We start from the raw sequence: 15687 nt of genomic DNA on the forward strand, positions 1-15687 counted from the left end.
CGGGGGGAGGGTGGCGAGCCCCGGCGGGGGCTCCGCTCTCCCCCCGGCGGCTGGGGGGAGGGCGCCGGGGGGGAGGGCAGCTGGAGCCCCGGGGCGAGGCCGGCGAGGGCTCCGCTCTCCCCCTGGCGGCCAGAGCGCCGGGGGGAGGGCGGCGAGCCCGGCTGTGGCCCCGCTCTCCCCGGCGGCCGGAGCGCCGCGCCGCCCCCCTCCAGGTGCCGCCCCAAGCACCAGCTTGGTTGCCTGGTGCCTGGAGCCGGCCCTGGTATTTAGGCCCCTAACTTGCATTGAAATCAATGGAAGTAAGTGGCCTAACTACCGGTGAGGATCTGGGCCTAAGCTCTTTAGGACAGGGGCCATCTTTTTGTTCTGTGTTTGTACAGCACCTAGCACAATGGGGTCCTGCTCCAAGACTAGGACTCCTAAGCACTGCAGCAATATAGATAATGAATAATAATAATCCAGTTGGCAGGGAAGAGGACCAGGAACTAGATGATCTCAGTTCTAGTCCCAGTTCTGCCAAGACTCACTGTGTGACTTTAGGTAAATCCTCATTTCAGCTCTGTCTCAGACAGGATACTTACAAGATTTCTGGGCAAGGAAGGTAGTATGGAAGGTAGTGGACTGGCCCATTCCAGACTGTCATCCTGCAAGTAACAGGAGAAATCATTAAAAGATAGGAAGACATTTTCCAGCACTTGACAGGATTTTCAAAGGTTTTCTTAGAATCCTGCACAGAGACTGAGAAGGCCTGCTAGGTTATCTAGCCAATTCACCAGCTGATGCAGAGGACAGGGATATACCCCTCTGTGAACATTTTGGGACTATAATTTACTGCTGTTCATATGTGAAAGGGCATCATGAATGGCTGATGTCCGGTAGGATCCAGCTTTAACATAAGGGATAAGTATTATTATTATTTACATCAAAGTGTTTTACAGACTGCAAACCATTTAAATAGATAGGGCTCCCTTCCCCACTGGTGACATACAGCCCCCTCCGGAATGGTGCATGACAGCCATTATACGAGGGCCAGAAATACATGCAAAGTATAAATAGTAATAATAAAATACCTAGTCTCCCTCCAAGTGATTTGTGATGCATCACTAGCAGTGTTTGCCTGTGAGCATTCCTAGAGTCTGAGTCAGTGGGTAAGTAAGGCCAGCAGTAGATACTTACCAGACAAATATGGGAATGAGGATCAGGCAGAGTATGAGAACAGATTTCACCACTTTCCAGCAAGTCATTTCTCCTAAAGTGGAGCAAAAAAAAGACAAATTTCCATTCCCAGCAGCTCTCAATTGGCCATGGACAAAAGATTAGGCACTGGTCTTCAAACCGGGTATAAAGATCCCACAGCAAGGGACATGCCGGGAAGCATGACATGCTCGACAGCTCATTTTATCTCACAGTTCTAATTCATCCTCTCTGAGGCCAGGCATCCAGCAGGGATTGGACTGCAACAGACGGAGAGTCCAGCTAGTCTCTGCAGCAGTCTTCCCAAGCTGCATCCGAGAAACCTCACTATGGCCACAATGCCCTGGCTAGTTATACTGTAATAGACTATTGTGGCCACATCCACCCTAATTGAATTGGCCTCGTTAGCACTGACTCCCCACTTGGTAAGGCAACTCCCATCTTTTCATGTGCTGTATATTTATATATAAGGTCCTCTAAGATGCCACAAGGACTCGTTTTTCCTGATCCTGGCTCATTTGCTTATGTCCTGAAGCCTGAGGGTTGATAGCACTCCTAATTTGATCCGAACCTGCATGAAGCCACTTGTTCAGATAAAGCTCTAATCTCTTTTTGAGGCTTAGTAAGCAGCTGGACTCAGTGATATCAGAGGGTAGGTACAGCTAATGTAGTCATCACTGTAGAACGTAGACTCCAACTTCCACGGGCCAATAATGGCCCCTGGCAGAAAGATCCCAGCACAGGTGCATAGGAGATGAAGGCAAATTGGGGTCTGCCATAGTCAAGGTAACACTCTGTAATATGGAACAGATGAGAGCTGTAATACACACTAGATAATAATGGATCTCTAAGGTCTCTGTAGCCCTGATATAACCCTAAGTCACTCCTTAATCAGCTGGAGGGTCTGATATGGGGCAACACAAGGCACTTCCCTCCTGGCTTGGCAGCCCAGCATGCTGCTGTCTGAATGAATGGAGATATCCTATCTCCTAGAACTGGAAGGGACCTTGAAAGGTCATCAAGTCCAGCCTCCTGCCTAGCAGGACCAAGTACTGATTTTGCCCCAGATCCCTAAGTGGCCCCCTCAAGGACTGAACTCACAACCCTGGGTTTAGCAGGCCAATGCTCAAACCACTGAGCTATCCCTCCCCCCTGGCTGCCCCAGACAATCAACCTTTTAAATGGCCTGGGCCCCTGAGCAATTGCCCCCTTTGCCCTCTCCCCCAGCACCCTCTGCCGGCAGGCCTGTAGACAGGACTTCAGTGTGCTGCCCCCCTCTATTAGACAGTGTGCACCCTGTGAGCATTGGCAGTTCTTTAACACGGGTGCCAGGTTTATACAATTGTGTGTGAGGCCCAGAGATCAGGGGACATAGACCCCAGTAGGAATGTAAGGGGCGGAGCCCCCTCAAGTCTGGTCCACACAAACTGGATCAAACAGTGGTGTTAAACCTGGCTACAGTCCTGGCCTGGTGGGTGGGTAAGCGACCCCTGCTCCCACCCGGGATCTGGTAGAAATGTGGATGGGACCGAAGTGGTTCCTTTAAAACAGCACCCACGTTTCAAAGATGATGCCTCATGCAGACAGACGTGAACCCTGCAGCTCCCTGTCCCCACCCCCAGTTGGTTCTCTTTCAGGGTGACAGAGGGGCAAATATAGCAGCAAACTCCTCCTTAAACAGGCTTCTCTGGAAGGACCCTGCCACTGGTGCCCCAAAGGAGCCAGCAGCCCTACCCAAGCCCGCATTACAGATCTGCCCCCAAGAGCACCATGTGCTGGGACTCGCAGCGTTTGGCTCCATCTGCTGCACCCTCCCCAAGTGGGCTCTGGCAACCCCATCCCAAGACACCCCTCTGGGTGTCAATCCAAACACCCTACAGTGCAGGTTAGGGTTGCCAACTTTCTAATGGCACAAAACGAACACCCCTGCCCTGCCCCCTGTCCTGAGGCCCCCACCCCTTCTCTGAGGCCCCATCATCACTCGCTCCATCCCCCATCTCTCTGTCGCTTGCTCTCCCCCACCCTCACTCACTTTCACTGGGCTGGGGCAGGGGGTTTGGGGTGCGGGGTCCTGGCGGTGCTTACTGCAGCTCCCAGGAAGCAGCCGCCAGGTCTCTGCAGCCCCCTGGCCACCGGGAGCCGGCACTCAGGACGGGGTAGCGTGTGGAGCCTCCCTGGCCGCCCACGTGCTTCGGGGCTGCAGAGACCAGGTGGCCACTTCCGGGAGCCGCGCGGACCTAGGACAGGCAGGGAGCCTGCCTTAGCCCTGCTGTGTCGCTGAACAGACTTTTAATGGCCTGGTCTGTGGTGCCAACCGGACCCGCCGGGGTCCCTTTTCGGCCGGGCATTCCGGTTGAACACCGGACGCCTGGCAACACTAGTGCAGGTGGAGCTGCACCAAGTCACAGGGTGGAGAGTCCCCATCATGCAGCTGGGAGAAGCGGGGGATGCAAGACATGGGGGAACAATGAGGGGATAATACAGGGGAACTAGAGTCTGGACATGGGGTAGGGATGGGGACCGGGGGGAGACCAGGACACAGAGGACAGATAGGGTGGGGTTCAGGATGTAGTGAGGGGCAAATGGGTAGGGAGAGACTAGGACATGGAGGCTAGGAAAACAGGGCAGAGAGCAGATCATGGGGCAGATGGGGTGGGGGAATAGGACATAGGGGGTAGATGGGGCAGGACACTAGAGAAGGCAGCCGATGGCATGGGAGGCACTATGGAGGGACCATCTCAAAGTGCTTTAATGAACTGTTAATGTGCATCAGCAGGGGGCACACAGACAACTAGTGCCCGATGGGTCACATCTCAACTTGCTGATGAATCTGCTGCCCCAGACAGCTGCCTAGCTTGCCTATGCCCAGAGCGGCCTCTGCTGGGGACTGACCATGGAGCTGCCCCTTAGCTGTAAACAGTGCTTGGATATCACCTGCCCACACGGCACTGGAGAATGTACAACGGGGATCCATCCTGCACGGGCCCAGGGGAGAGTGGGCAATGCACTAGATGCACTCCTCAGTATCTGACCATTTCTAATTTCACTCCTACGAGATGGGGAGCAGAAAGCAGTTGAAGTTTCTTTATTATCATACACACATTTCTATGGTGCCCATCTCCATAGTATCTTGACAGGAGGAGTTAGCGCTTGCCAAGAACTGGCACCAATTCCCAATAAAGAAAAATCAGGGCATCCTGACATTTAAAATCCTAATAGATTCACGTTTGGCAATTCCGGACGCTTACCTGAGTGTTCTGCAGATCCTCAAGTAGGAACTAAACCAGTTTTTCTATCAGCCCTTCCCTTCTGGCTGTTCTCGTGCTCAGACCTGCCTCTCCTGATTACAGTGGTAACAGAGCACGGAGTGCTGCTGCATTGCAGCCGCGGTTGTTTCCAGAGACTGCATTGCAGCCAAGGTGTCTAGAGGGGGAATAACAACTACCCGTCAAGGGTAAACACTCAGCCCCGGATTAGTCTTGGCATAAGACGTCTCATCTCCAGAGCAACAATTTTCAGCCTGTTCCATGTTTTAACGTCGTGCTGGGAAACGATGACGGCCCGACAGCCCTGGAGAATGACGCACTATATTTATCCAGGGCCTACCCAGTGCAAAGATTTTTTTCTGTAGCCTCATTAAGCTATTGTAGGATGGGAGCAGAGGGAGGGTGGCAGAGACATGCAGCAGGCAGTCACAGAGCATAGGCAAAGCTGCTGGGTACAAAGCTTGAACACTTGTTTTTTTTAAATGGTTATAGCGCTAGGTTTTTGGCTGGTTCTTCTGTAGCCAGGCAGGGGAGTAGGGGAGCATGGCTGGGTAAGACCTGCTTGGATTGTAGCTCCAGGTTTGCTGGTAGGGAGCTCGGGGAGAGGGGGAGGAAGCAAGGACTGTGTGCACTGCCTCCCTCCTGTGCATACAGGGGCAGAACAATACCTCCCCAGGCCCATTCACAGAGCTGGCTGGAGCTGGGGGCTGGAGAAGTTGTAGCAGACGGTTTACCTCCCTGCCCCAGTGCAAGAGGCGAGCACTAGGGGATTTGTGCCTAACTGGGGTGTCTCTGAAGCTATTTCTGGGGCAGTGCAGTTTGCAGGCCAGCTCTTGCTCAGGCCAGCCCATAACGATAACAGCAGGGCCCAATCCTGTAAACACTACAGAGCATAATGCTCAGCATTGCCAGGAGTCCAGTGCAGTGTTGCCAACTCGCGCGATTTTATGACGAGTCTTGTGTTTTTCTGCAAGCCTCAGCTCCTGGAGTCCTGTGATGAGGTGAGAATCTCAGCTTGCATGTTTTAAAAAAAGTAAGCTGTCTCTCTTGATTGCAAAGAAAGCTTGAAAACATGACTCCCCTAAGGGCTCCAAGACTAGAAGGCAAATCAAAAGCCCCCAAAGGATTTATTTTTGAGCCAATCTAATGATTTTTGGGGGGGGTCTAACTCATGATTTTTGAACCTTCGTGGTTGGCAACATTGCGAGGAAGTATTCCTGCAGTAAGGTACTACTCAGTGAATTTGGGCAGGAGGGGCCCAGTCAGGCTCTTAGATAGTACAACCAAAAGGCACTGAATCATAGAACTGGAAGGGACCTCGAGAAGTCATCTAGTCCAGTCCCCTGCACTCAAGACAGGACTAAGTATTATCTAGACCATCCCTGAAAGGTGTTTGTCCAGCCTGCTCTGAAAAATCCCCAATGATGGAGATTCCACAACCTCCCTAGGCAATTTATTCCAGTGCTTGACCACTCTGACAGTTAGGAAGAAAACAAACTAAAGGGAAACCCAGCTATTGCCACCAGCTAATTGAAAAAACACGCACAGACTTTTTAAGTCACAAAACCAATCAGGTTCTTAAAAAAGATAAATTTTATTTAAAAAAAGAAGAACAGAAACACATCTGGAAAATCAGGCTATTACTAGATTTTACAGAGCAACTGAAAAGGGGTTAAACACCAGGCCTGGCTCCCTGGGGTCCAGCTTAATGTTGCAAAAGAAAACAAAAATACCTGAGCTTAGCACAGAGGAAGTCCACAAGCCAAAATAAAGAAATAAACCTGATCGCGTCTATCTAAACATTCCCTGTCCCAATGAATCCTTCTAGGTAAGGAAGATGATTTTTCATACCTGATCCAAACTTTACACAGCATTCCTGCTGCCCCATCTCTTCAGCCAAGAGAGAACAACAGAGAGACAAAGGGAAAGCTTTTTCCCCATTTTAAAAAGCTCTAGCCTTCCCATTATCTCTTTTGGTCAGGTGTCCACTCCCTTTCCTTTACCTGGGGGACTTTTTTGTTTAACCCTTTGCAGGTAAGGCAAGCAAAGAACAGACATCAAGAGGGACTTTATAGCTAACTGGCTGGCTGGGTGTCCATAAAAGGGAGCTACCCCCCACTTCATTTATCACAACTGTGAACCACTGATAACTACTCTCTGGGAACGATTTTCCAACCAGTTATGCACCCACCTTATAATAGCTCCATCTAGGTTGTATTTCCCTAGTTTGTTTATGAGAAGGTCATGCAAGACAGTATCAAAAGATATACCACATCTACCGCTTCCCCCCTATCCACAAGGCTTGTTACCCTGTCAAAAAAAGCTATCAGGTTGGTTTGACATGATTTGTTCTTGCTTATTTGCTCCATTATCTTCCGGGGAACAGAAGTTAAGCTGACTGGTCTGTAATTCCCTGGGTTGTCCTTATTTCCCTTTTTATAGATTGGCACTATATTTGCCCTTTCCTAGTCTTCTGGAATGTCTCCCGTCTTCCATGACTTTTCAAAGATAATTGCTAATGGCTCAGATATCTCCTCAGTCAGCTCCTTGAGTATTCTAGAATGCATTTCATCAGCCCCTGGTGATTCGAAGACATCTAACTTGTCTAAGTAATTTTTGACTTGACTGAAACGACCATGTTTCATACTAACAGAGATGACTTGCATTTATTGGAGTGACTCTGATGAAAACGCCCTTCCGACGCTCTGAGTGCTGTGTATAATCATCATAACACATAGCACTGGATGGACCAGAGAGGCCTTCCCGCCCATCCACTCCAAAGCCTTATGATGAGCTCTAAGGGCACATGGTGCTTTCCATTAGACAAAGTCTGCTAACCAAAAAAGTGACCTTCCCCACAAATAAGGTCACCCTACAGTTAAGGCACAAGTGGCTATGAGACAGAACAATACAGCACAGGCCAACCAGCCTGTGGTTTGATCACGTGAGCTTGGATGGGTCACAGAACCTGCGGGGTTCCGGGAGCTTGTAGTGGGCTGCTTAGCAGCAGTTAGCCAGGCGGCATGGAAGAAGGGACGAGAGAGAGAGAGAGAAGGAGGGCAGCGCTGGAGATAGGCAGGGGCACGGTCAGGAGGTGCTTTGAAGATTAGCAGTCTGGACTCTTTGCAGAGAAAAAGGGGAAGCCACAACTAGGGTGACCAGATGTCCCGATTTTATAGGGACAGTCCTGATTTTTGGGTCTTTTTCTTATATAGGTTCCTATTACCCCCCACCCCCGTCCTGATTTTTCACATTTGCTGTCTGGTCACCCTAACAACAGAGGCCATGTGGTCAGAGCAGCGGAACAGGAAGACACTGCGAGGCTGGTTTGGAGCCCAATCCTCAGCACCTTCAACTCCAGTGACATTGATGGATAAAAGATTAGGAGGAGGCCTTTCAAACTCGTGTGTCCATGTGGTGTTTTCACAGGACCGCTGCTAGAATCCCACTACTATTAGATTTATGCTGTGCAACAGTGGGCATTCTCGCGGCTCACTGCTGCCTAAACTAAACTCCTGACCCCCGTGAAATCAGTGGCAATGGTCCCATTAACTTCACTGGGGGCTGGGACATCACTCCTGCAGTCTACAGTCCCGCACAGTCTCCCCACAACTCAGTCACCAGGAATTACTCAGCTCACCTTCTTCTTTCCATGCAAGGTGTGCGCACCACAGGCCATATGACCTCCACACACAATGCCCTGCCAAGGCACCTCTGCCCATACAGCCTTGGCCTCTCTGCTGTGGGGAGGGCAATGGGAGGAAGTTCACGGCGATTGTGGTGGTAGCTTTTCTGAGGTGTCCACTGGCCCACTGGGAATTAGACCCACTGGGAATTTGCCCCACCAAACTCAAAAGCCAACCTATAAGCTTTATACAGAGTAAAATGGATTTATTTGGGGGTTGGATCCCATTGGGAACTGGGTGTCTGGGTGCTAGACACAGGTAACTGACTGAGCTGTGTTCAGTTAAGTCTGCAGCTTTGGGGGTGTGGACCAGACCCTGGGTCTCTGTTGCAGCAGGCTAGCATGTCTGGCTCAACAAGGCAGGGTTCTGGAGTCCCAAGTTGGCAGGGAAAATGGGCTCAGAGGTAATCTCAGCACGTCAGGTGACAGTCCCAAGGCAGTCTCTGTGACCGAACCCGTCACATCCACCTGCCCGCTGGGAATTAGACTGACGCCCCACCTAACTCAAAAGCCAAACTGGACAGGGTTTGAAGCAGTAAGTTGAAGACAGAAGGCTCCATATCGCCCTCCCATTCCGCTCAGTCATTCACTCCCTCAGAGCCTGTGTTTAATTCATTGCAAATAAAGCCCAGGCAGCATCTGCTCAACTGATTCAATGGCAATTTTATGTGGAGAATTTAACTTAGAAAGTGTAAGGCAGGCTGTCAGACATAGATATTTCTACTGTGCCCCTCACCAGAGCGTCTAGAGGGGACAACTACCGTAAGTCTCACTAGCTGAATTAATGTACTGTGAAAAATGCATGTAGTTGTGTGTGCTGTGAATATTTTAGCTCAGATTTACCACACACCTCTAAAATATCTCTTTATGAAATAAATCCCTACACTTTCCCTTGAAAGAGTCCATACATAGCAACACAATCAGTTCCTTGGGCCAGGTTCCCAGCTCAGTTTTACTCTGAATCTGGAGTAACTTCATTCAGTGGCGTTCCTTCGGATTTACACTGGAATAAGCAGAGTTCAGAATCTGTTCCATTGTGTGTGAAACATTCACCATCCTGGTCATATACCCGTTCATCCCGTTAGGGACAAAGGGCAGCAAAACTCAATGCCAAAGAAAGTGAAACCAATCCCGGGGAAGATGTAATTAATGCACTATTCCACACCAGCCTCCAAAATGACAGAAAAATAGCTAACAACTCTTTCATACTTACTCAGGTTCCACAAAGGCTTTGCTTCAAGTGGATACTGCCGGACTTTACTTTACTTCTGGTAAACTAACTTGTATGTACGTCCAGACCAAAATGATACATCCACCCCACCCCTTCAACGCTCAAAAATGTTCTGGTCTCACATAAATACCTGGTTTTGATGACTATCCATGAAAGATTTTCTTCGCAGAACAAGTCCTTCGGGTTTCTGAAAGCTGTAATTAAATAAGGTTCAAGTTACAACATCGTCTGACAAACAACAGACTCGGATATCATGAGGCTATTTTCACTTCTGCTGAAGGGAAGTTTGCTCACTGGACTCCCCCCTTTAAATATAGTCCCATCATCTATTGGATCCCCAAAATCATGCCCTGGCATGAGCAAATCCAATCTTTCCAGTTATAAGAGCTAATTTTATGGTCTCAGATCCAGTATCTGGCTTCAGACAGACTTTTCTGTGCTTCTCACCACAATCAGTAACAAAATGAGTGAGCCTTGTTCTGGCACGGACAGCATGATCACAACACAGCTATCATTTCCTGTGCAGCACATTCGTCAGGGCTTTTACCGAGCACAAGATTTCCTTCCATTGTTGTGTTCTCATAGCACCTAAGGTTTCCAGAGTGCTCTACGTCAGGGGGTCTCAATCTTTTTCTCTCTGAGGCTCCCCTCGACATGCTATAAAAACTCCAGAGCCCAGCAGGGGTGAGGGAGGGGGACTTGGGGCAGGGCCTTGGGCATACACATAGTTTGACTGTTATTTGGGGCACGGCAGGAGCCAGCGAGGCTCGAGCCACTGCTGCCTGGTGGGGTCCAGGGAGGGAGCGCCACCTCCACCCCCTCACTCACCTCAGCAGGCTGCCCAGCCTGTCTGGGGGGGCGCAACCAAAAATTATAACTTAAAGGTGGGGGGCTTAGCCCCAAAAAAATTGAAAACAGCTCAGGGTGCAGGGACGGGGTCACTAGAGGCTGTGTGAGGGCAGGGGGTAGTTCAGGGTGAAGGTAGGGAGTCGCTAGGGGCTGTGTGCAGGCAGGGGGGTAGCTGAGGGCACAGGGAGGAGGGTGGTACAGGGGCTGTGTGCAGGCAGGGGTGTCGCTCAGGGTGCAGGGAGGAGGGGAGTAGCTGGGGCTGTGTGTGGGCAGGGGGTAGCTCAGGGTGCCAGGAGGGAGTACTAGGGGCTGTGTGCAGGCAGGGGATAGCTCAGGGTGCAGGGAGGGGGTACTAGGGGCTGTGTGCAGGCAGGGGACAGCTCAGAGTGCAGGAAGGGCGTAGCTCAGGGTATAGGGAAGGAGTAGCTGGCGCTGTATGCAGGCAGGGGGGTAGCTCAGGACACAGGGAGGGGATAGCTGGGACTGTATGCAGGCAGGGGGGTAGCTCAGGACACAGGGAGGGGATAGCTGGGACTGTGTGCAGGCAGGGGGGTAGCTCAGGACACAGGGAGAGGGGCGCTAGGGGCTGTGTGCGGGCAGGGTGGAGCTCAGGGGGCAGGGAGGAGGGGGATAGCTGGGGCTGTGTGCGGGAAGCGGGGTAGCTCAGGGTGCAGGGAGGAGGGGAGTAGCTGGGGCTGTGTGCGGGCAGGGGACAGCTCAGAGTGCAGGGAGGACGTAGCTCACGGGGCAGGGAGAGAGGTATTAGGGGCTGTGCGCTGGGAGGACTCCCCAGCGGTCCCTGTTCCCGGAGGGCTCTGCCAGCCAGGGAGCCGGGTCTCCCCAAACAGAGGGCTCTTACCAGCTGCCTCTGTGGGAGCAAAGGGGGCCGGGAGCTGAGGAGCAGCTTCAACCCGGGGCACCAGCAGGAGAGGAAGGAACGCTGCTGCGGCCTGCTCCATGGCACCATCCAGAGCAGCAGCTGCCCCGCACTGCCCGGCTCTGGCTTCCCACCTCGGACCTGGCCAGGGGCGGGGAGAGGAGTGGGGGTGGAGCTGCTCCCAGAACTGCCGTGATCTTGCGCTGCGGGGGAAGAGAGCAATGCCCTCCATACCCCCATGAGCTCAGGGCTTCTGCCCCACAGGGAGCACCATGGCTCGGGGATTCAGCCCCATGCCTCCCCCAGCTTCAGTCCCGCAGGAGCACCAGGGATCGGGGCTTCACTCGCTGGGCCCCGTGGCCCCCTTAAAAGGGCTCACAGACCCCCTGTTGAGAACCGCTGCTCTAGATGAATAAGTTAATAAATTTAAAAAATAGGGCCAAATTCTCTGCTGGAATAAATGGGTGAATCTCCATTGGAGTCAATGGAGCTGCACCCATTTACACCAGCAAAAGAATTTGTCTGATTGTCCTGCCCTATAAGTGCTGCTACTGCAGAAGCTGCCACAGTGAAAGTGACATTGAGCCAGACAAGAGAATAGGAATCAGGAAGACAGTTCTTGAATCTCACAGCTGTCCAGATTTACCAAAAATAGGGACTATTATTGTGCTGGGTTTTTTTTAAACTCACATTTGTTTGATGTTAAATACCACTTCCCCCCCCTTCCCTCCTCCAAGTGGCAGAATGACCCAAAGGAGGTGGAACTGGTTAGCCAAGAGGAAATCCATTGTTGGGATACAGAACAATGATCCATTCCAAAGACAGCCAGAAGGAACTGTGACCCTAACAGGCCAGTTCAGGTCAGAGCAATAGGCCAATTCACTTGTGTGTGAATATCAAAGACATGTTTCATTCAAAGGAAATCTGAATGATATTGACTTCACTTATCTGTAACCTGTTGAATGCTATTGCATGACATTCTGTATATCTATACTTAATTAACTCTAGATCAAAAGTGTGTGATAGCATTAAGATGAGAATTTACTTAATGTGTAAACTTCATGAAACTAATGGAATGTTCCTTTTAATGGCAGGCCTTTGCAGGATATAGATACTTGTAACTAAATAAATACACATTAAATGCAGATGAAGCCTTGGAGGGATGCAAATGAAGAAGAGGCTAGCTTCAAAGCAAACGGTCATTGGTGTAATGATTGGAGGTCAAAGATTCAAGATGCATTCCTCACTCACATCAGCAAAGGAAACCCTCATGGGGAAAAGCATGGACAGCTTGCTTTCTATGTGGAAAAAAAACTATAAATAAGGATTCAGGGAACCATCTTGTGTCTCTGAACTATTTGGATACTCACACAGAAGCATTCCAGATGCAAGGCAGAGATCCCCAATGTTATTTTGGGTAACCCTGAGAGACTGAAGGAAAACTAGCAGATTACTACATCTCTACCACCATGTTGGATTTACAAACTTACACTCACCCCGTAATATATTTTACCTGCTTTAACCTCTCAATAATTCTCATTTTCTTTTCTTAGCAAATAAGTATTTAGTTAGTTTACTAGAGAAACTGGCTGCCTGTGTTCTCTTTGGTGCAAGATCGAGAGCATCCATTGACCTGGGCTAAGTGACTGACCCTTTGGGATTGGGAGTAACCTAATATAATGTGTTTTTTGGTTTATATAACCTTTTATCATCAAGTCCACTGGGGCTGGTGTGACAAAGTTCCTCCTCTACCTTGGTGGGTCCTGCGCTTATTGGCGGATTTGCTCGTGTCACAGATTCACCCTGTGGGTCAAGAAACAGTCCAGAGACCTTCCCCTCTGGTAGAAGCTATAGTCCAGGTCAATTCCTCCTGTGATCAGGAGTTGGGAGGTATGGGGGGAACCCGGGCCCGCCCTCTACTCCGGGTTCCAGCCCAGGGCCCTGCGGACTGCAGCTGTTTAGAGTGCCTCCTGGTACAGTTGCACAACACCTACAACTCCCTGGACTACTTCCCCATGGCCTCCTCCCAACACCTTCTTTGTCCTCACCACCAGACCCTTCTCCTGATGTCTGAGAATGCTTGTACTTCTCAGTCCTCCAGCAATACACCTACTCACTCTCAGCTTCTTACACACCTCTTGCTCCCAGGTCCTCTCACACACTTCCTCTCCTCTAGCTTCCTAGCTTGACTGGAGTGAGCCCTTTTATAGCATCAGAGGGGCCTTAATTAGAGTCAGGTGCTTAACTGCCTCACCTGACTCTTAGCAGGTTAATTGGAGTCAGGTGGTCTATTAGCCTGGAGCAGCCCCTGCTCTGGTCACTCAGGGAACAGAAAACTACTTATCCAGTGGCCAGTATATCTCCCTTCTGCTACTCTGCTGTTCCCAACTGATCTGGGTCTATCACACTGGGTAGTAAGATAGACTGGAGAGCCTAACAGTTTGTGATTCCATTGTAAGACTAAGATAGTGATCCGGGAGTGCACATTTGTTATTGGCTTGGTGAAATCTAATTACAGAATTTACCACCAGTTTGGGGTATCTGCCCTATTTTCTGACAGTCTGACCTGAGTCTGGCACTCGCAGTTGTGAGCCACTCCAGACAGCATGACAGGAGCCATGAAGGGTGCCTCTTAATTAGAAGTCTGCCATCCAACTGTGCCTGGCCAACCCCTGGGATGTCATTAACGCAGCACAGTCCAATCTTAGCAAGGATGAAATGTTTGAAAAACACCTTCCAAGGAACACCTGAGCCTCCAGCAAATGAACATTTCTTGACCTGGCTGTTTTTCATCTGAGCCTAGAGGAGCAAATAGAAATGAAAAATGTATCTTAATGGAGGACTTTACCTGCCCCTACACAAACAGATCCTAATACAGTGTGAAAGTCACCCCTGTGCAAAGGGCCAACATGAGGCTGATGCAACACTTAAGGGGGAGGGATAGCTCAGTGGTTTGAGCATTGGCCTGCTAAACCCAGGGTTGTGAGTTCAATCCTTGAGGGGGGCACTTAGGGATCTGGGGCAAAAATCAGTATTTGGTCCTGCTAGTGAAGGCAGGGGGCTGGACTCAATGACCTTTCAGGGTCCCTTCCAGCTCTATGAGATAGGTGTAGCTCCATATATAAATAGACTCCCTTGAGCCAGTTTTAGATAGTGTCTAGTCCTTGTGCTGGGCTTCGGCACTGGGGTGAATTTCAACCCCAGTGAAACCCTAATTCTTCCTATTGGAAAATTGCCCCAAAGGAATCAACTTACTGTACATGATCCTTCGCAAGGAATACCAGCAAAAAGAACAACCTCCACAGCAACTCAAAACTGGTGTTTAGGGATTGTTGGGCTACTAAGGACCAGATGCCAAAGTTAGATATTATGAAACCCGCTGGGGTATGTCTACACTGCAGATGGGGTCGAGCTTCCCAGCCCAGGCAGACAGACACAGGCTAAAAATAGCTGTGTGGACATTGGGGCTGGGCAGAGACTCGGGCTAGCCACCCGAGCTCAGACACAGAGGGTCTGGACCAGTGTCCACACTGCTGTTTTTAGCATGCTAACCTACGCTGAGTTAGTGCAAATCTGACTACCCAGACTGGCTGCCAGCTGCAATGTAAATATACCCTTTGAAAACATACCTGGGATTGACTGGCCATGCAAAAAGGGTCTGCAATTCAAAGCTCTCCATTAGCCTGGGAGTGCATGAGCAAACAAACACTGGATACTGCATGTGATGTGCCAAACGTCGGGGACGAGAGAATCAACAGCATCTGCCACTGCCGGGGAGCCCATTTCATAACCACATCAGTGCTGTTAGTGTAATATCTAACTATGGCAGCCCCCTAAGTCTTGGATCAAGTGGGGGAAAATCGTCATAGGGAATAGCTATGGAGAGAAAGTCTTGCAAAACACTGGCCAACACTCGTTTACCTGCTTTATAGCAACCAGCACTAAAACTCCCCAGCATTTATAGTGAGTGTGACGCTGGCAGACCAGGTGCCAGCTCTTGCCAAGGCTTTCGGCCTCAGCCGAGCACTGACAAATTCATTGCTGGAAAACAGTCTGTTTCACTTGTGTGTTAACATGAGTAAAATGGGTACTGGACTTATAACTAAGGCTGTCATGGGGGTCAATGAGTCTGTCATGGAGGTCACGGATTCTGTGACTTTCCGTGACCTCTGCAGTGGCTGGTGCTGCCTCAAGGGCTGCCCGAGCTGGGCAGCCCCTGGGCCAGCAGCAGCAGTTTGGGTGTGTGGGAGGGGGCTCAGGGCTGGGGCAGGGGGGTGCTTACCTCGGGGCTGGGGGCTCCCACTGGCATGGTCCTGCAGCTCCTAGGTGGTGGGGGGGGGGGGGAGGGGGGGGGGGCGGCTCTGTGCTGCACGCTGCCCACACCTGCAGGCCCCACCCCCGCAGCTCCCATTGGCTGTGGTTCCCAGCCAATGGGAGCTGTGGCAGCCGGCGCTTGTGCCCCTCCGCTGCCTAGGAGCTGCAGGGAGGCGGAGCCAGGTAGGGAGCCCCTGCCAACCCCCCAGCACAAGTGGGGTCCCGGGCCACCTCCCCCAGCACCCACAGTGCCCCCAGACCGGCCTCCTCC

General features: G+C 50.9%; 1 protein-coding gene across 3 annotated transcripts in view; it reads right to left on the reverse strand.

Moving 5' to 3' along the window:
• GBGT1 (globoside alpha-1,3-N-acetylgalactosaminyltransferase 1 (FORS blood group)) overlaps nucleotides 1–9847 on the reverse strand; it is a 20180-nt gene extending 10333 nt beyond the window's left edge. For 2 of the 3 annotated variants that reach the window (XM_024210411.2, XM_024210409.2), the window contains exons 1-3: nucleotides 9507–9847; nucleotides 1177–1249; nucleotides 582–644 (exon numbers count right to left, since the gene is read on the reverse strand). In XM_024210411.2, coding sequence (XP_024066179.2) covers nucleotides 582–644; nucleotides 1177–1244 — 131 coding nt within the window. In that variant the 5' untranslated portion in view covers nucleotides 1245–1249; nucleotides 9507–9847. Of the gene's footprint in view, nucleotides 1–581; nucleotides 645–1176; nucleotides 1250–9358; nucleotides 9443–9506 lie in introns of those variants that run through there. The other variant, XM_024210410.3, reaches the window with a different exon arrangement.
• Between the last annotated feature and the right edge of the window lie 5840 nt (nucleotides 9848–15687).

The sequence above is a fragment of the Terrapene carolina genome, unplaced genomic scaffold, assembly GCF_002925995.2.
Source record: "Terrapene carolina triunguis isolate 2854851 unplaced genomic scaffold, T_m_triunguis-2.0 Scaffold238, whole genome shotgun sequence".
Lineage (NCBI taxonomy): Eukaryota > Metazoa > Chordata > Testudines > Emydidae > Terrapene > Terrapene triunguis.